General features: G+C 41.2%; 1 protein-coding gene across 1 annotated transcript in view; it reads right to left on the bottom strand.

Moving 5' to 3' along the window:
* tmprss7 (transmembrane serine protease 7) overlaps positions 1-19,995 on the bottom strand; it is a 61,241-nt gene that overhangs the window by 28,952 nt on the left and 12,294 nt on the right. The window contains exons 5-9 of the mRNA XM_067993048.1: positions 19,542-19,735; positions 18,679-18,717; positions 12,611-12,839; positions 8,134-8,267; positions 2,741-2,853 (exon numbers count right to left, since the gene is read on the bottom strand). Coding sequence (XP_067849149.1) covers positions 2,741-2,853; positions 8,134-8,267; positions 12,611-12,839; positions 18,679-18,717; positions 19,542-19,735 — 709 coding nt within the window. The remainder of the gene's footprint in view (positions 1-2,740; positions 2,854-8,133; positions 8,268-12,610; positions 12,840-18,678; positions 18,718-19,541; positions 19,736-19,995) is intronic.

The following is a 19,995-nucleotide window of genomic DNA, read 5'->3' as shown; positions in this document are numbered from 1 at the left end:
TAACTTACCCACCGCGCCTGATTGAACTCAGTGTAACTTACCCCACCGCACCTGATTGAACTCAGTGTAACTTACCCCACCGCACCTCATAGAACTCAGTGTAACTTACCCCGAGTGCAGCAGCATTCCAAACCCAGGAAACTCAGAGCTGCTTCGGCACAGGGTCTCGCTTTGACATATGCAAATGAAGCCAGCGGTGATTAACAGGCACAACAAGGGAGGGCTCCAGAAATGTGAAGAAACTTGAGGGAAGCCATTTAAAGATGAAAACTAGGCGGAAACGGATTCCATGAATTTCCTCGCTGAAAAAATTTCCCATGCTGTTTCTGCATGCCAGAAATGGCGAGAAAATTCACCCTCATTTTATTTGTTGCCTGCACAGACCCTTGCAGCAATTATCATTCTTCAATTTACTCTTCGAGTATGATATGACTGAGGATGATAAGGTGATGTTATACAAGTGCCAGACAATGACCATCTCCAACAAGAGAGAGTCTAACCACCTCCCCTTGACATTCAACGGCATTACCATCGCTGAATCCTCCACCATCAACATCCTGGGAGTCACCATTGACCAGAAACTTAACTGGACCAGCCACATAAATACTCTGGCTGGGTATTCTACGGTGAGTGACTCACCTCCTGACTCCCCAAAGCCTTTCCACCATCTACAAGGCACAAGTCAGGAGTGTTTTGGAATACTCTCCACTTGCCTGGATGAGTGCAGCTCCAACAACACTCAAGAAGTTCAACACCATCCAGGACAAAGCAGCCCGCTTGATTGGCACCCCGCCAAACACCCTAAACATTCACTCCCTTCACCACCGGCGCACAGTGGCTGCAGTGTGTACCATCCACAGGATGCACTGCAGCAACTCGCCAAGGCTTCTTCAACAGCAGCTCCCAAACCCACAACCTCTACCACCTAGAAGGACAAGGGCAGCAGGCACATGGGAACAACACCACCTGCACGTTCCCCTCCAAGTCACACACCATCCCGACTTGGAACTATATCGCCGTTCCTTCATTGTCGCTGGGTCAAAATCCTGGAACTCCCTACCTAACAGCACTGTGGGAGAACATTCACCACACGGACTGCAGCGGTTCAAGAAGGCGGCTCACCACCACCTTCTCAGGGGCAATTAGGGATGGGCAATAAATGCTGGCCTTGCCAGCGACGCCCACATCCCATGAACAAATAATTTAAAAATGGTGTTGAATTCCCAATGCCTCTGTTCGTTCCTTAAACAATGCACTTTCAATGATATACCCTGGTTAGATACCAGGTAAGTTAAAGCCCTAAATCCCAAAAAAAATCCTGCGGCAACTTTTCAGCAACTACTTTTCAAGCACATATATATTCAAACAGAGAATCAGCCAGATTCCACCTTCCCAACAGAATAACCCCTCAGGAACATTGCAGCCTAGTCACATTTAGCATATAACTTTGTCAATTTTCAGAGTTCTAGACCACAGTTGATTTTCAGCTAATAAGAGGCCAGTGTTTTCATTTGGGTCCCGTTGCCAAATAGATTCACAGAATTTTACAGCAGGGAAGGAAGCCATTCGGCCCATCATGCCTGTGCTAGCTCTCTGAAAGAGCTAGCTATTTAGTTCGATTTTCCTTCCCCTTCCCGATATCCTTTTAAATTTTTCTTTTTCTAACTTTATTTCCACTTCCCTTCGAAAAGTTATTATGGATTCTGTTTCCATCACTATTTCACGTAGGGCATTCTATGTCCTAACAATCCTCTGCATAAGAAAAAATTCTCCTAATCGCTTCCTTCACTCTTTTGGTGATGATCTTTGGAGATGCCTTCTAATTACCAATTCAACGACCAGTGGAAATGATTTTTCTCTATTTACCTTATCAAATCTCCTCATAACTTTGAATACCTGTATCAGATCTCTTCTTAATTTTCTCTGTTCTAATGAAAAAAAGCCTCAGTTTCTCTAATCTCTCTTCATAATTAAAGCCTTTCAATATCTGGTAACGTCTTAGTAAATCTCTTCTGTGGACAGTAGGAACTGAGAAACTGGGAATGAAAAATAAAGTATTTTGAACTCTTCTTTTTAAAAAAAAAGAAAAATGGTACAGAATAGATAAAATACATGACACTAGGAATACAAAAAGCAAGGTTAAAATAATAGAAAATTGAGGACTGTGAATGGGAAAAATGAAAGGATAAGTAATATAGATAAAAGACAAACTGAACATCTAAAATTAAGAATAGTTACTTGTTTGAAGTGTTTATTTTAGTTATATAGGATACCTATTATGTTAGGGCTTGTTTCAGTGTCATAGTGTACGAGAAACTCACTTGAGGTACCTTTTACACATAAATGGCCTTCTGCTTAAGGTACATTACTGCAAATTATGGCTTTCTCTATAACCACCATTAAGGTTCTTGTATGATTATTATTTGAACATGGAATTCTAAGATAGAATCCTGAACTCCTTGAAGTACTCTCTTTAGTTGCAAGACAAAATATTTTTAAAATGTTGTTATAGATAAAACATGATTTAAAAAAATGCAAAATATGATTTTAGTGTGGTACTGTACTTCTATAGATTGACTACTTACATTAATCAAATTTTGAAGTGAATAATACTCAATGAAGTGACCAGTGCAGCGTACTTTCTGACAAATTATGTAGAATATTTACATGTATTAATATTCCATTAACAGTTAATTTATGGAAACATAGTAAATTTTCCAAATACAAAGTCAAAGGTTACCTTAAATGTCCATGTACAACTACATTTTCGAGGGTAGTAGCTTGGATAATATGGACTGGTAATGTTTCCTTCCAACCTTGTCCCATCTGTTGAAATGATGGTGCTTTCAAATTCTAAGCAAATATAAATAAAAGAATCAATTTTTTTGCATAAACTTTTTTTTAAACATTTTACTTGCGTTCGCATAGCATATTTCAATTTGGTGGCCAGGCTGCTGAAGGTAATACTACTTCATTCGCAATTCAGTGCAGTAGCTTGTAAAAAGTTCCAAATTTACCATCCAGCCTAAGTTTGGACTTGAATGTCTAGCTGCTGTTGCTAAGCTAGCGAACAGCGCAGTGAGCTGACTGCCTGCAACTTTGTAGGATCGATTTATTTGAAGAATTACTCATAGCTGTCTGCACATTTTGGCCTTGTGCGGAAGGCTAGCCTAATGGTGAATGCACAACATTTGGTCAACAGCTCAAATTTAAAGGGATGTACGTTCTTAAAGGTAAGTGGCTGCATATGGAAACAAATTTGCAGTCCACAAAGTTTGTTGCATCTTTCACAAAGCTTCAAAATTAACTTAAAATATTTGTCAGCCTTTGTGAAGGCTTGAAGGGGAGAAGTGCTAAGTAGAAATAAGTTGAAAGAAAACCCAATGTGGAGACATGAAATGGAATCTGTGAGCATAAGGCTGAGCATATGATTGATTGATTGCTGGCAAAATGGGTGCGCTGCTGCTTGAGATGGATGCGAAGACCTGTGGTCCTGTTTGACACTTCAGGCCAACCTCCCAGAGCACAGCAGTGCACCATTCCTGGCAGCAAGTGGTGATCAGGCTCAATATACATAGTTGTACAGGATTTGCCTCCATAAAATGATTGTAATGTTGCAATACGGCACAGTAGGAAAGCATTTGATTTTTTTTTAAAACAGCAACTAAGTGTGCAACATGCAGAAAAACCCATCACCACGTTGAATAGCCTCTGAAACAAACTACTGAAACAAATTACTTAGGCAGCTTTCTCATGGCTTCCAATTCACGCCTGGTGAAACCAGGCGGGAAGGGCTGGCTCAGTGAAAATAAAGTAAATAAATTAAATAAAATGACATTTCCCATTGTAAAAAAAAAATAAACATACCTTACAAACAATGTCTCCACCCCCTCCCCCGATATCCGACGTCTCCAACCCCCACACCTCAAGTGTTTGATGTCTCCGCCCCCCCCCCCACCTCTGGTGTCCGACGTTTCCCCCCCCACTCCGGTGTCCGACGTCTTCCCCCCCCCCCCCCCGGTGTCCGACGTCTCCCCCCCACCTCCGGTGTCCGACGTCTCCTCTGCTGTCTGACATCTCCCCCCCCGCCTCCGCTGTCCGACGTTTCCCCCCCCACTCCGGTGTCCGACGTCTTCCCCCCCACCCCGGTGTCCGACGTCTCCCCCCCACCTCCGGTGTCCGACGTCTCCTCCGCTGTCTAACATCTCCCCCCCCCGCCTCCGCTGTCCGACATCTCCCCCCCCCCCCACCTCCGGTGTCCAACGTCTCCCCCCTCCTCCAATGTCCGATGTCTCCCTCCTCCGATGTCCGACATCTCCCCCCCTCCAATATCCAACGTCTTCCCCCCTCCTCCAATGTCCGATGTCTTCCTCCTCCAATGTCCGATGTCTCCCCCCATCTGATGTCCAATGTCGCCACCCCCTCCAATGTCCCATGTCTCCACCCCCTCCAATGTCCGATGTCTCCCCCACCCCTCTGATCTTAGTCTTCAACCCCCTAATCTCTCTCCCAATGATGGAAGACATAGCATCAAATTAATGCACTGGGCCAATGGGGAATGGAGATTACAGCATATATGTTAACCAGAAGGTTTTTAGACTTGCTCTAGTACTTCTGGAAAAACCGCACATTGCAATATCTACACAAATTTGTCATATTTTATGAAAAGTTAATAAACTGCCCATAAACCACATTATATGACAATGGCCAAGTATTTATGAAATCCTAAATGTTGCAGGGTTCTTTAAAAGTAAGTTCTTTCTTTCTTGTCGCTCACCTAGAATCAACTCCCAGCTCTAAAATACAAAATCCCAACAGAAAAGCAAGCGTAGCCTGGACACTAGTTTTGTTTAAGAACAATCTCATGCAAGTTTCTTGAGCCAGGATGATAATGGTACGAGGAAAATGATGCATGAGGAAGAGAGCCAGGTCCAGGTGCTTTGGAAACAATCCATAATCAGATTATCTCTCTCCCAGCAGCCGATGAGGTCTCTCTCTCTCTCTTCCCCCCTCACCCCACCTCCCCCCCCCCACCCCGCATGTACAGCTCTTGTTAGCAGCCAGCCTGTCAATCAATCCGCGAAACCCGGAAGAGGCTTTAATTGGCCTCATTACGGTTGCGATCTGGCTACTTCCCTTCCAGGTTTGGCATCCGCAAATCACCCTCCCCGGACCCTTCCCGCCGGCATATTAAAATTGTGCCCATGAAGTGAGCAACTATTTTGATCCTATTGCTGGACAAGCAGAGGAAGTCAGATTTAGAAACAAGGCAAATGTTTATCAACTGTGTAATGGAGAAAAACAATGACAATTTTGGTGCAGGAGGATGACACCTAAACAGGATATGGGGGCAACAAGTGTGGTATCAGGTCACAATGTGAATTCTGTGACCTGGTGGGAAGTGAGGATAAAGTTGTAGAAATTAAAGGTAGGACAGTAGCAATACAGAAAAATACAGACTTGAAAGAAAATCACGGGGGAGTTTTAACTCCCCTTGCCTGGTGGAAATTGGATCAGGTAAAGGAGCAGGTAAATTATCCACTCTGTTCCCACTCTGCATTGATTTTAATGTCAATAGATCAATAGGACCCCGATGGCATTTTAACCTCGGACGGAGTAAAAGTTACTGAAGAGGCCGCAGAAGATAAGTGTTAAACTTTTCACTGTGGGGTCAGGAGTGCTCCTCCGGGCCCCACAAGGAAGGTCTTGGCTTCCGGTGCCCCAGGCTCCCCATCAGCGCCCTCCCCCCACCCCCAATCTTCGCACCTGCGAAACCCTGCCGAAACACCAATCCCTGTCACTTACCTTCCAGCTGGCCTCTGGGCCATGTGATTTTGACCAGCCATCCAGTCTGGCAGCTATCTCTTTCCACCCATTTCAGGTGGGCAGCTGGCTGGTAGGATGTAAATGAGGCATGACAATTAAAATAGCCCAGGCCTCAAACTGGTGATGCTAAGTGGGTTTGGCACTCACCCAATTATCTGTCCGCCTGAACCCCACACCCAGTTAAAATCCAACCATAGTTTTTATATGTAAAAGCACTATACTAGTAACACGGACAAATGTTAAATAAGGATGTAACAAGTGAGGTAGACGTGAAATTAGCACAAATATACAAGCTGTAATGTACTACAGTTTTGAATTTCAATGGGCGAAATCAACCTGTGTCAATTCCCACTGCTTTTCTGTTTGAGACAATAATTGCAGGGAACAGCATGGAGCAAGTAGTGAAAGAAAGAACTGACTTTCATTTTGCATTTTATCACATCCTCACAACCTCTCAAAGTGCTCCATAAACATTTTTTTTTGTAGTGTTGTCATTGTTGTTATGTGGGCAAATGTGGCAGCCAATTGCACACAGCATAGTCCCACAGACAGCAAATGCAATGAATAACTAGTTAATCTGTTTTTTTGGTGGTGTTGATAGATGGAGGAATGTTGGCAATGACATTAGAGAACTCCTTTTTTCAATTAGTACTATAGATCTTTTATGTCCACCTGAACAGGCAGACAGAGCCTCAGTTTAATGTCTTATCTGAAAGATGACATCTCCAATGATACAGCACTTTCCCTCCCACCGCCCACCCCCACCCCCAGCACCACCCCTCCCCCAGCACTACACTGAAGCATAGCCTAGATTGGGTTTGAACTCACAATCTTCTGACTCAGAGCTGAGTGCTGCCACTCAGCCAAACTGACACTGACAGAAGCTGATAGGTATCAACACAAACAGCTCATATCATGTTTGGAAAGAAGAATAGATTTATTTGGAAGGCACACTCTGAAAGCCATTAGTACTGCAGACGGTGGAAAGATAAGAAGATCGACTAGTATGTATTCGGATACATTACATAAATATTTCCATACACACTACATAAGCCCAGTTCATGTAATGACAATACTGTATTCAAATGGATAAGTTGGCTTTTGTATGCATAGACCTGGTTTTCCTCCGTTATCCTGTCCCAAATTGGGGGTGGAGGGTACGCAGCAAAATAGCAGGAAAACCCATTAGGCCACATGTAGGCCTGGTTTTCCTAAGTGCAGCTGTGCACTCAGGGCAAACCAATCTTGCAGTGGGAGCCTCTAACCGGCATTATGCCCCTTATTTGCATATCCAAAGGGACTAACGCCTGATTCAGATATAGGCATTGTACACCAATTTGTTGGCCTTTACCAATATGGCGGGTGGCACACTTCTGGCTTGTAATGAGCGTGTGCTCATCATATTGGAGGCTTACGAGACCATTTAGCACCCAAGAAACAGACACTGTGCAGCCGAATCCAATATATCAACTTCAACCCATATGAATTTGCACTAAGTGCTTCTCTCTAGACTAACTAAATAATGTGGCTTACTGAGAATTTTAGAAGATCTGCCCTTAATTCACCAGTATCACATTTCGATTTCCCAATTTGCCCTTCTGACAAAAGATCAGATTTGTAACCTTTCCTTTGTTTGCTCCAAATGGCTGCCCAGGCTTTTGGAGCGGAATTAGCACTGATTTAAACCAGGCACACTTTTCAGGGATAGGTATCAGCCCATTATTAATAAATATGAATTCCTGTGTTCCTGCCCTCCTGTCCTCTGGTTAGTTCCCTTCTCTATCACTCCTACTGGGTGGCCAGACTAAAAATAAAATAATATATAATATTTTAAAAATATTTGTACATGCATCAGCACACAATATCCAGCAAACTTTCACAAATGTCAATTTTGTTTTAAATATGAGTACAATTATAATAAGCTGCTCAGGGAAGATTCAGTAAACCAGGACCTGTGCATTAATACTCAGTTTACCTCATAGAATTGTCACAATCTTACTGCATAAATGACTGACACTGCAGATGGACGTAACCCTATAAGGTAAACAAATATGGCACCAAGGTGGCCAGCTCTGTGATAAAACTGCTTGAAATGGAATTATATTGATCTTAGTAGAAATGCACCATGAATGAAAGTGTCATATTAGTTATAAATTATGGCTAGTTTTATGTTGTTGATTCATTTCACTGCGAATTAGGCTAAGAGAGCAGTAATTTTTTTGAGGTCTTAACAGGTTTCACAGAGTTCAATAAAATTTTATGAGAGCTACAATGCAGATATGTGGCTAAAGTTGTTTTACAACTTACTTTCCTTGGGAATTGCTTCAAAGTATCCATTTATTTCTTTTATTCCGTCTACTCTGAGGGATTTGAATGACAGAAACATGCCATTGCCAGTAGATACAAAGGAAACTGGGAAAGAACCAAAGGGTTCGCAGGCTCTGGAATAAAAAGACATCATCGAGTTACATCGAGTCTACAGCACAGAAACACACCATTTGGTCCAACTGGTCTATGCCGGCGTTTATGTTCCACACGAGCCTCCTCCCACCCCTCTTCATTTAACCCTACCAGCAGATCCTTCTATTCCTTTCTCCCTCGTGTGCTTATCTAGCTTCTCCTTAAATGCATCTATGCTATTTGCCTCAACTATTCCTTGTGGTAGTGCGTTCCACATTCTTACCACTCTTTGGGTAAAGAGATTTCTCCTGAATTCTCCAGTGGATTTATTAGTGACTATCTTATATTTATGACCTCTAGTTTTGGACTCTCCCACAAGTGGAAACATTTTTTCTACGTCTACTTTGTCAAAACCTCTCATTGTCTTAAAGACCTCCATCAGGTCACCCCTCAGCCTTCTCTTTTCTAGAGAAAAGAGCCCCAGCCTGTTCAGCCTTTCCCGATAAGTATACCCTCCCCGTTCTGGCATCATCCTTATGAATCTTTTTTGCACCTTCTCCGGTGCCTCCATATCCTTTTTATAATATGGAGACCAGAACTGTCTCCAAGTGTGGTCTAACCAAAGTTCTATACAAGTTTAACATAACTTCTCTGCTTTTCAATTCTATCCCTCTAGAAATGATCCCCAGTGCTTGGTTTGCTTTTTTTATAGCCTTATTATGCATCGCAATGTTTAGTGATTTGTGAATGTGTACCCCTAGATCCCTTTGCTTCTCTACCCCATTTAGACTCTTATTATCCAAGCAGTAAGTGGCCTCTTTATTCGTCCTAAATACACCACCTCACACTTATGATATCAATGACAGAAACAAATTTAAACTCATTAAATGCTTGAGTAAGCATTGGTTATAGTTCGTATTTTAGAAAGTCCTATTAAATTGAATGACATCTATTATCTATGATTGTAATGTAAAACAATCTACAAGAAATAAATTGATTTCATGTTTTCATACCTCAATTGCAAGCAGCATTCAAATGTGTAAAATAAGTGTTTTGTCTGCACAAAGATTTTGTACATCTTTCACAGGACTGCAAAACTGAAGTTGAATTTTGGCGCGTACATTGCATCATTCATTGTAGCATAGATCAAAGATTTGTGCCACAATGAAGAGAAAGATTGTCTGACAAAAAAAAAGGTATAATTTTCTAGTGTTGTGATTGTACAAGTAGCATTTTAATATTAACTAAAATTTTAAAAATGCTGTCTTTAGGCCCTATTTTCAAAAGTTCAATTTTGTGTAACTTATTAATGAGTTGTGAAGGACGGTTTTCTGTTGTGGTCTTTTTGAGAGCCAAAGGCTGACTTGTTCATCCCAGAGCTGAGCTTCAAACCTCATGTCCTATTCATCACCAATACCGTTTACTTCCATCTCAACAACATCGCCCACCCCACCCTCTACTCCACTCCACCTCTGCCTAAACGTGATTTCTCAAACCCATTCCTCACTGGCCTCCAGACCTCCACTATCCATAAATTCCAAATTGTCTGCAACTCCACCATTCATATTCTGACCCACACTACGTCCTTTTCACCCATCACCTCTGTCCTCCCTGCACCCAACATAATGAATTTAAACTCATCATCATCCACAAATCCCTTCATGAGCTTGCCCCACCCAACTTTGGCAACCTCCTTCACAGTTACTTCCCCTCATATGCCTTCCGGTATCCTGACTTTGAGCATCTGTGCATCCCCTCGCCTTCCATTCACTCCGCCATTGGTGGCAAAGCCTTCACCTGCCCCAGCCATACTTTCTGGAGCTCCCTCCTTAAATCTCTACACCTCTGTACCTCTCTCTCCACCTTTAAATGCCTCCATAAATCCCATCCCTTTGACCAAGCCTTCGGTCATTTCTCTTAATTTTCTCACGATGGCTCACCATCCATCCCTTTCTTTGTGAATTTTCTTGGGACATTTTTCCACGTTAATAGCAATATATAAATGCAAGTTGATGTTATAACCATGTGTCAGATCTTCCAATGTTATCCCTAGTTAAGCATTATCAGCAAGCTCCTTCCCTATATTATGATTCCTGCTGGGAGCCAGCTTAATGTGAAGTGTAACATCTGGTGCAGCTACAGATTTTAAAGGCTACGATAGTGGGAGACATTGCTGTGAAACATTAAGCAGAGCCTGCAAATCCTCATTGCTGAAATAAGAGAGCAACGGTAGCCATCAACAACCCACTTCACGGACACAGCTGTGGAACTGTTGCTCAGGAAGTGGGCGGAAGGAGAGTTAACCTGTTTGGCATTGCAGGACATCATCACCGTAGGTGAGTGGTGCAGACTGCATGAGAGGAAGTGGAGGAAAAAAGGATCCAAGGATTAGGGGACACAGTTAAGAGGGTGATAAGATTCATGGAACAGATTACCAGTTAGGCGAATGGAATAGAAAACCATAGCAGGTTTTTAAAAAGGACCAAATGAATTCCTATGAGGAAAAGGGAAGCAGGGCTATTATTTTAAGAATCACAATAAGGAAACTGATGAGAGTTTGGAAGAGTAAGCTGGATGAACCAATGGTCTTCTCATTTCCAAAATATTACTATGTTACTATGAGACAATTCACAAAGGAGTTTAGGTTATAATATGTTATTTCTTGTTACATTATTTAGCTTGCTCTCAAGTAACATACTGTAAACAACTAGGAGCTATATATACAGCAAGCTTTTTTGACGTATCCTGTTCCTAAAAGGTAAATATAATATGACATAATCAATGGGCTATCCAGATGGACATGAAATTTGAACTAAATGTAATGAATAATTAATACCTCAGAGTTAAATTTTCCTGCAACCGACAGATAGGTGGTTACTTAAAAGGGTTGATTTTCCAAGGTTAGTGCCATTTCTGCCCAAACACTGTGAGGTTGGCTTTGTCCCTGAAGGTTACTGTACATTGCCTAGCCCATCAATGGGGTCAGCCATAATTTAACCTGCTTGTCAAGTTCCTGGCCTGGATTGGGTCTCCTGCTGAGAACTCACAGAAGCAAGGGAAGCATAATATCCGGTGCTGCTGCAACACTTAAAGCCACACATTCAAGTTACAAGTTACAACTGAAACCCCAACATCTTATAAAGGCTTCAAACAGCAAATCATTTAAATATAACCTAGCTGTTTGATGTATGGTCACTTAGTAATACATAGAATAAGCTGTGGATTGGGAACATGGTTGTCACTGCATGCACTCCATCAACTTACAAAACCTCAAGCCTATTTCTCTGCTTGCAGGACAAGATCACACACAGTACAAGGGACTGGAACTGGAGGACAGCCTCCAGTCCTGACAAACACTTGACTTCCTCTGAGGAGCTACCCTAGTCGCCCTTGCTTATAAGAATATGCAGACTGGTGAATACACAGGCATCCCCAAGCTCAGGACTAACACCATCCTACAAAAAAAAATCAGTAAAAACAACACTTAAAGGCTACTGAATAGAAATGAAAATATATATATTTAGACATAGAACTTCCCTTTATGGAGACTCTAAATAGCCAGGCTAAGTGCACAGTGTGATCCCATTATAAACAATGGGAAATCACATGAGGAGTAATTTAAGTCATTTCCATATTGTAATGGCACTCTTGTACTCTGTGCAAGAGCACTTTAAGTTGCAGCATAAATTGAGTTGAATTCTGATAAAATAGAACCGCGCTCAACTTTCCCAGGTCTCACATGCCTGTTCCAGGCTTCATCTCTATTCTCCTCTGTCAAAGGCTGGTTCTTCTCCCAAGTACTGTTGACTTCTGTCATAATTTTATTTGCAAAATATCTACTAACAATTGTCCACTTTTTCTTTATTTTATCTTTGTTTCCAACTTATTTCTAAGATTTTGCTAACTGCCAAATATCTTCAAACTTTCTGTAGCCTTAGGTGATAGTCTACAGCCTAGAAATTACTGCTGCTAATATTAATGGGTGAATGCTTGTTACATTATAAGATGTTACTTTGTCTATTAGTTTAGCAGATGTGTTAACCCATTTAAAACAACTAGGTTAATAGGTGACAAAGGAATGTCATCCAAATATATTAAGCATTCATCAGCTAATATCTCCAACAGTAATTACTAGGCTTACATTTCTATTTTGCACAGAAATGTGCAGATACAATACAATTGTGTAAGATGCTTTCTTACAAGATTATTCAAATGTTTGGTTTATCATCGGACCATGTAAGATGAAAGATAACCTTTACACATTATATGTGACTATTTAGTATACCGCGTACATTTTAATGTAAAATCAACAGAAATGTGAAATTGATCAGTTAACAGACTCAGTTATCCAAAATATTTGAAGCACTGAAATTGGAATACATACCGATACAAATTCCTACTCCTGATAGGCATGAGAGAGTCATAAATGCTGAGTGAATCTGTGACACAACTGTCAGGTTCAATCTGCAGGGAGATGAGAGAGAGGCGAATGACATGTCCTAGCAGTGAAGTGAGCTTGAAGTGGCAGCTTACTCGTCCAGAGGCAGCAGAGAAGTTTAAAGGAACGTGAATGCCAGCCTGTTCTGCATACTTATCTATAACATATTTAGAACCTGAAAACAATAAAATGAGAGATATTTTGACTTAAAGTAAATTTTATTGTACGCTTTTCCCTCTCATTCCCCAATCTTCCCATACATGCACACTTTATACGACACATCCTTTCAACCAATTTAACTATGAAATACTGCATTTGAGGCACTTCAAAATGAACCCCATCATTAACTAATTTGACTTGCCAACTGGGGTTCTGTAGTTGACACTTAAATGCTTTGTCACTCCTCAAATTTGCACGAAAATTTGTATTCAAAGAAACCCTTTTACACATCCTTTTTTTCAATTCTTTCCGTTCTGCTGAACTCTTGTAATTGCTTCAAATACAATTGGCTTTCCAGTGAAATAGCTGACAATGTTCAGGTTAATTTTCCACATTAATGATACCTCCTGTCCTGGTTAAATGTCCTCCACAATTATATTTTAAAATACATACATTCATTTTTTTCATTAAAATGGCCATTAAATAAAGAAACAAGTAGAAAATGAGGTGAAAAGCCTAAGCCCCTTTAACAGTTCCACTGAAACTCAGAGCTTCCCTCAAGCCCACTGCAAATGAGGGAAAGGATTGCACAGTGTGATCCCATCGTAAGCAGACAGAAAATCACTGTGTGCTTCATTTAAATGTATTATAATATCTTTCACACAAAAGAGATCCTGCAATGTGGATCTCTGCCTGATTAACCAGCTCGCAAATGCCAAAGTAAAAACAGAAAATGCTGGAAATACTCAACAAGTCAGGTAGCATCTGTAGAGAAAGAAACAGAGTTAACATTTTAGTTAACTGTTCTTTTTTTTGTTCATTCATGGAATGTGGGCGTCGCTGGCGAGGCCGGCATTTATTGTCCATCCCTAATTGTCCTTGAAAAGGTATTGGCGAGCCGCCTTTTTGAACCGCTGCAGTCCATGTGGTGAAGGTTCTCCCACATTGCTGTTAGGTAGGGAGTTCCAAGATTCCAGGATGGCTCTGACGCAGGGTCTTCGACCTGAAATGATAACTCTGTTTCTTTCTCCACAGATGCTGCCTGACTTGATGAGTATTTCCAGCATTTTCTGTTTTTATTTCAGATTTCCAGCATCCGCAGTATTTTGCTTCCTGAATGCCAAGACTGCTCCAGCACCATCACCCATGTTGACTGAAAAGTTGGCTCTACATGGATATTAAAAGACTGAAAGTTTCAGCAAGTAAAAGATCTTCCATAATTACACTACAGCTATATAATATTACACAATTACTATCTGTATAAATTAAAAATATAAAAAAAGAATAATTTAGTAGCAAATAAGGTCTGCGTCTCCTTAAAATCCTTCAAGGCCTATCAATCCTTTCTCCAATTAAACACAATTGGGAACTTCCAGATGCATTTGGCACATGTAGGTTTCAAATTTGTCATAACAATGGTATCAGCAGACTAGCTCAATGACATTCCTTCCTGCTGCATGGATGCTGGAGATGCTCCAGCCAAAAAAGTCCAATGATACACATACTCTTTACTTCATGCAGCCGCTGTGGGTAGCAATCCAAATAGGCTGCAAAGAGCATGACAGGCCTCACAATCCCTGCAGATCTAAGTCTGTGCCTGTTGGGCCCACCCATTAATGAACAACCTAACCCTCCACCCACCCCCCTGAAACTTGTAGGCTAGCACAACTGCACTGGTAGCTGCAAGACGATACATTCCCCACTGTGGCAGAGCACAACCCTCCTCACAACAAACATGTGAGTGAAATATGTGTTGGACATATGCCACCTGGAACTTGGGATATAACAGGCAATCTGGAACCCATTCCTGGAAGGTCATGTGGCCAGGCACGTCCCACACAGACTCAGATCACATGCAACCACCCCCCCCCACCCCCACCCCCACCCCAAGAAAGTCAGAGTAGAGCTGCAAGATAACTAGTGGTCCCAAACAAACAATGCACTAACCCCATAAGGCCCATCACCATATTTGTAAAACCATTGATGTCCCCTGCCCAGCCGAATCCCAGAGATCACTGTCAAATAATCTTGACCCCCTAAGAGCACTTTGTTCCCAATGTGTGCACCATGTGTTAACTACCCCAACGTACTTAAGGTTAAGTACCATGTGTAAACTGTGCAGTGGCTTCAGAAGAAATATTTTGTATTTTCTTTTCAAGGGAAATTAATTAAAAACAGAAAAAAAATGTGCTTTCTCCTTTGAGGTGATAGCAAGCCTGCCTCAACAGATAATTTAAAGCTATCACTTCCATGACTGCATACAATGGCCCGTAAATTGCTCCAAGTGGCAAATCAGCAGTGCTCGCCGCTCATTAGATTTAAATTCACCCACTAAGTTACTGCGTATTTTTTGGCGGCAACTTCCTTGAACTGCGACTTCAAATAAAATCAGCGCTCTTTCCCAGGCTGTGTGATTGGTGAAAGAATCTCTAAGGCCCCTTAACCAATCAGCTTGAAGCAAGCCACGCTGTGAGAACCAGGACGTGCAGTTCATAGACAAACAGCACAGAGTAAAAACCCGTATGTGCCCGATAAGGTATGATAAAATGACATAGAGAAAGCGAAATAAAGAGAGGATAAAATTAAAAGGGACAGAAGGGAAAAGTAAAAAAAAAGTTTTAATTTTTTAATTAAAATTTTTTTTATATGTCCAAAACCTATTAAGATCAGGAATAATGAGACTCCACATCTTAAAAAAATCAATTTTTAGTGCCAGAGAGGTTATTTGGCAGTCATTAAGACTCGTCACGCTGTTAAAATTTAGTTTAGACTTTAAAAACAGAGCGTACCTGTTTTGTGGCGATATTAGTTAGTTTCCAGCTGGCAGGAGAGCAAGTTGGTGCTGATCCATTGATTTTATTGATTGTAGCCAGCAATGCCCCTTTAAGGCGAAGCTGTCATATCAATGACGAACCAAGAGGAACAAATTCCAGATTTCTGTGTTTGACTGTGCATGTGCGGTCGCTGGAACTTGCTCTTCGGTTTTGCCACGAATAACAATGAGCGCTGTTGGGCTCACTGTTATTGTGAAAGCAATTTCTGGCCCATTGTCTTCTTGTGCTTTCCATATCTCTCTGACAAACTACCTGTGTTTCATTTTAGATTTGAACTACAGTCCCTATTATGACAACTGGTGAGTAGTGGAAACTAAATCTCACGGAAATACAAGCAAAATTTGATGGTTGGTAAAACCAAATGCCTGAGCATGTTTAGCCTAAGCAAAAAATAAAAGCAGACGGATGTATTAGCCCAGGTTTCCTGCTGCTGCCTACCTGTTGTAACAGCATAAATTGAGCAGCTGGTAGCAGGAACTGGGCGGGCGTTCTGTCTCACTGGAAATCCACTTTGCACAGTTGGCATAATTGCCAGGGCTGAAGACCAGCAGCATTGTAAGCACCTACCCTAAACAGGCAGGCATTTTATTAAAATATTAATTTAGGGGTGAGGACATCCTGCACACCATTTCTAAGGATACTGATTTCACATTAACTAGGGAATCAGCTGTGGCGGTAGATAATTTAATGGCACAATTAAGTACATGGAATTTGCAATATTTTGGTCAATTATTAATTGTTTTTCCTAGTTTTTTTTCTCTGATGGCACTCAGGCTCTCATGAGACTTTGTGCTAATTGTTTATTAATTACCCACCCTCCCTCACTAATACTGGCCAACCTGCATTTCCCAATGGGAATCTCACATCTGAGGAGTTTGAAAGTGAAAGAGGAAGTGGGCTTACAGAGAGATGCCAGTTACGTCAGTCTGCACGAAAGCTACCCTGTGCCCACCCACCAGGACCCAAACATCCACATCTGCAGGCAGAGGTGGCTAGACCTTGCTTTGGCAGAAAAGTAGAGCATGCAAAGGCTTCTCTTCGCAGAGGAAGCTGGATCGGCAGATCCAATGATACCACTAAGATACAAATGCCTCACCATAATTTTGGATGCTTCCTCAGAAGAACACTATTCACCGTATGCTTTCAGTGGAAACTGCCAGAAAGTAGACATGCCAGAATAATAACAGGTTGCATCCTCTGATTGGCCATGCCTGCCAGTATTCTACCAACCATATCTGCAGGCAAACTGAACTGGCAGTGACCATCTTCAGAGGGTCTGCGTATTAGACAGCCAGATGCAGAGCTGTGCCATCTCTTATAGCATTGGGCTCGCACATCCAGTAACAGTAATGGTTAGCTGTGGCCTGAAATTTGGCTCCACCTCCTTGCAGATATGCTGCAATGCTGACCTGTGGGGACGATGTTGTGGAGAGGCACAGAAAGCCACCATCCTCACACCACCTCATGCAACACCACCTCCAGTTCATCAGCCATGAAACATGAAATGGGCTACTGAGTGCTCCATAACTTTCCTGCAGATTCATGCTTTACCTTGGCTTGCCCTTCCCATCATTTTTACCTGTCACTTTAGTCGCTTTCCCCATCAGCCCTTGGAAAGGCTGCTAATGTATTGAGACGTCATCTAATCTTAATTTCTGTCCCCCTATTACAACACTCCTCTTTAATTTTCCCCTTCCCTTTAAATTTCACTTACATGCCATCTTCTATTCGGACCACTAGTGAACTCCACGCACTTGTCCAAAATTGCACCTGAAACTATGCAAATGAGCTAACTGTAGAAGAGTAGGTGCAAACAGCACACTTCTATTTGAATCTGTCTAAACCCCACCACTAGCTGTTCAGGTATTAACTACACCCATTTCAGAAAATCTAGGCTATTATCACTGAAATTTTTTCAGCTGAGTTGTCAAGAAAAAAAAATGCAAAGCTTCTCAAGTTGGAATTGGCTGATTTGGAAGCAGAAATGATTTGAAAACATTTCATGATGGGAGGATAGTAGCTATAACAATGTTGCCAATAACAGGAGAACAAGTTCTGTAAACATTGCTCTTATTCAGTAGTAATTGGAGAGACTCCAGCTAATTTTCCAGGGCCAGGCTATTTTTGCATAAACTAGCTGGGCTCTTGGGCCTCTGCCAGGGTGCCCGCCTGGGAGCAGGCAGAGTACAGCTGTGGCAGGTCTTGAGTGCCTACCGCATAGTAGCGTTGCTAGATACCTCCAGCACTGGACGCAGAAAGAAACAAATCAAATACCACCTTAATGTACACACCTTAATCCTGCATATGTTAAAATTATCTTTTAAATTCTCAAGGACCATCCCCCACCCCAGCTCTAGCAACCCTGGACACATCATCGATCCTAGCGACCAGTATTGCTAGGATGCAGGTGATGGGAAATAGGTTGGATGATCTCTCATTTGAATGCAATTGCAATACAATCAGCCACATAAAGGTGAACATATTGTGCATCCAATATCACTTCCAGTGCAAAATCCTGGAAGTGATGGGAGTGAGCAGGGAGCTAGTGGGGAGCAGCTCCCAAAGTTTCCCGCTGCAATCCAGTGGAATTACACTGGGAAGCCAACCCAACTCCAGAAGAAACATTATGGCCCATTTTTCTTGACCTAAATCCATCCTGATATGTAGAAATGTTAATTAGCTACCATAACATTAGCCAAAATCGCACCAGAGATATGCAAAGAGAAAAATTGATAAAATAAAGAATCCTATTAAAGGAGCAGATCAATTTCAGTTCAAATTCAAGATTTCTTTAACAATGCTATCGCTTTCTAGAATGGATACAAAGAATTTAAGCAGAAAACTCTATAGTGTAAGTCAGCAAGACTCCTCTACCTATGTGATGCCTTGCTAGACAGGAGTGCAAGCTAGTGATAGGCCTATAATATTATAGAGCCAAATCTTCAATCTGAATAAGTGAGACTACATCAGGAGTAGATCCTCACAGAGATGTCAGCTTTGGCTCAGTAGTAAAAATCTTACCTGCTGTAGCTGTAGCAATGTAATCTGAGCGGAGGCCAGCTATCAATTACAAAAGTAAAAGTTTAAAAATTATTTATGTTTCAGGGTATGCAGTTTAGTCCAATGTATTAAGATTGTAGACTAGATATATACAATTAAGATTTGAAACCTTTCACCTATACACATATACAACATGCATAGGCGCAGGCACGCACAGATAATTCTCAGAGTCTATCATAGGTAAGCAGTTAGAAATCTGGGGTTTTCCAGAGGGTCCATTAAAAACTATGGTCCTGAAATTATGCCATAAGACACTAGAATTATGAACACTTAACTCATTGATCTGAACCTCCTCTCTACTCTTTAAATGAAACACTTCCATTATATCAGGTTATCAGCTTCATTAAAACAATGGAGGGAAGAATTTCAGAAAAACATATTAAAAATTTGTACACTCGTACCCTAGAGGATAATTTCAAGGCTTAGATTTTCTAACATTCTTCACATATACCCTCAAGCATGATTTCTAATAAGATACAGGGAAGATATATTTCCAAGAAGAATATAGTTCATTGTTTTCAGGAATTGGCTCAATTACAGATATTAACTAATATGCAAAAAATCTTAAACTGGTTGGACTGAATCTCCCGTTTCCATGTTGAAATTTCTATGCATGTAATCATATGTAACCTCTTCCATGCTTACAGCAACAAGAAAGTTTAATTATATATTGTTATTATATGGCGTGTGGATAGTAATTAAAAAATTGTAAAATTTGTGACATTAATTTCAAGCAGAAGCAGATTCCAATTAGCAATCAAATAATATACTGTGGTAAATACTATTTTCAACAGCTGTGAGAGACAAAATACTAAAAAAATAACCATTAACAACAATTGAGTCCATGTCCACAGGAAGTCCAAGGAGGTACCCAACCGATGTGCGGTTTACCAGACTTGTCTGAATGGAGTCCTTTAAGACAGCGCTGACACAGTCCTCACATACAAACAGAGTCTTCGCATTTGAGACCACAAAGACAATCCAGAAGTGAACAAGAATACCGCCATTGTTGTTGTTACTGTATAAGAAACATAAGAAGTAACGTTCTGAAGCATACTCATAACAAATACTTATTTTTGTCAGCATTATATTATGATTTTAATTGGTGCCCAAAACATGGATTCAATTTTTACTGGTGTCATCCCTATGGAGTTTCCAATTTCAGACATTTTACATTTATTTACTGGTTTACATGATAGGTTATTGAATAATATTTGATCTGTCCTCTTGGTTTTGGTTACATTTAAATCTGATTAAAGAAGTGAAAGGACAGTATTC

The sequence above is a fragment of the Heptranchias perlo genome, chromosome 11, assembly GCF_035084215.1.
Source record: "Heptranchias perlo isolate sHepPer1 chromosome 11, sHepPer1.hap1, whole genome shotgun sequence".
Taxonomy (NCBI): domain Eukaryota; kingdom Metazoa; phylum Chordata; class Chondrichthyes; order Hexanchiformes; family Hexanchidae; genus Heptranchias; species Heptranchias perlo.
The sequence above is the reverse complement of the archived record's forward strand: the minus strand, read 5'-3'. Positions and strand labels throughout refer to the sequence as shown.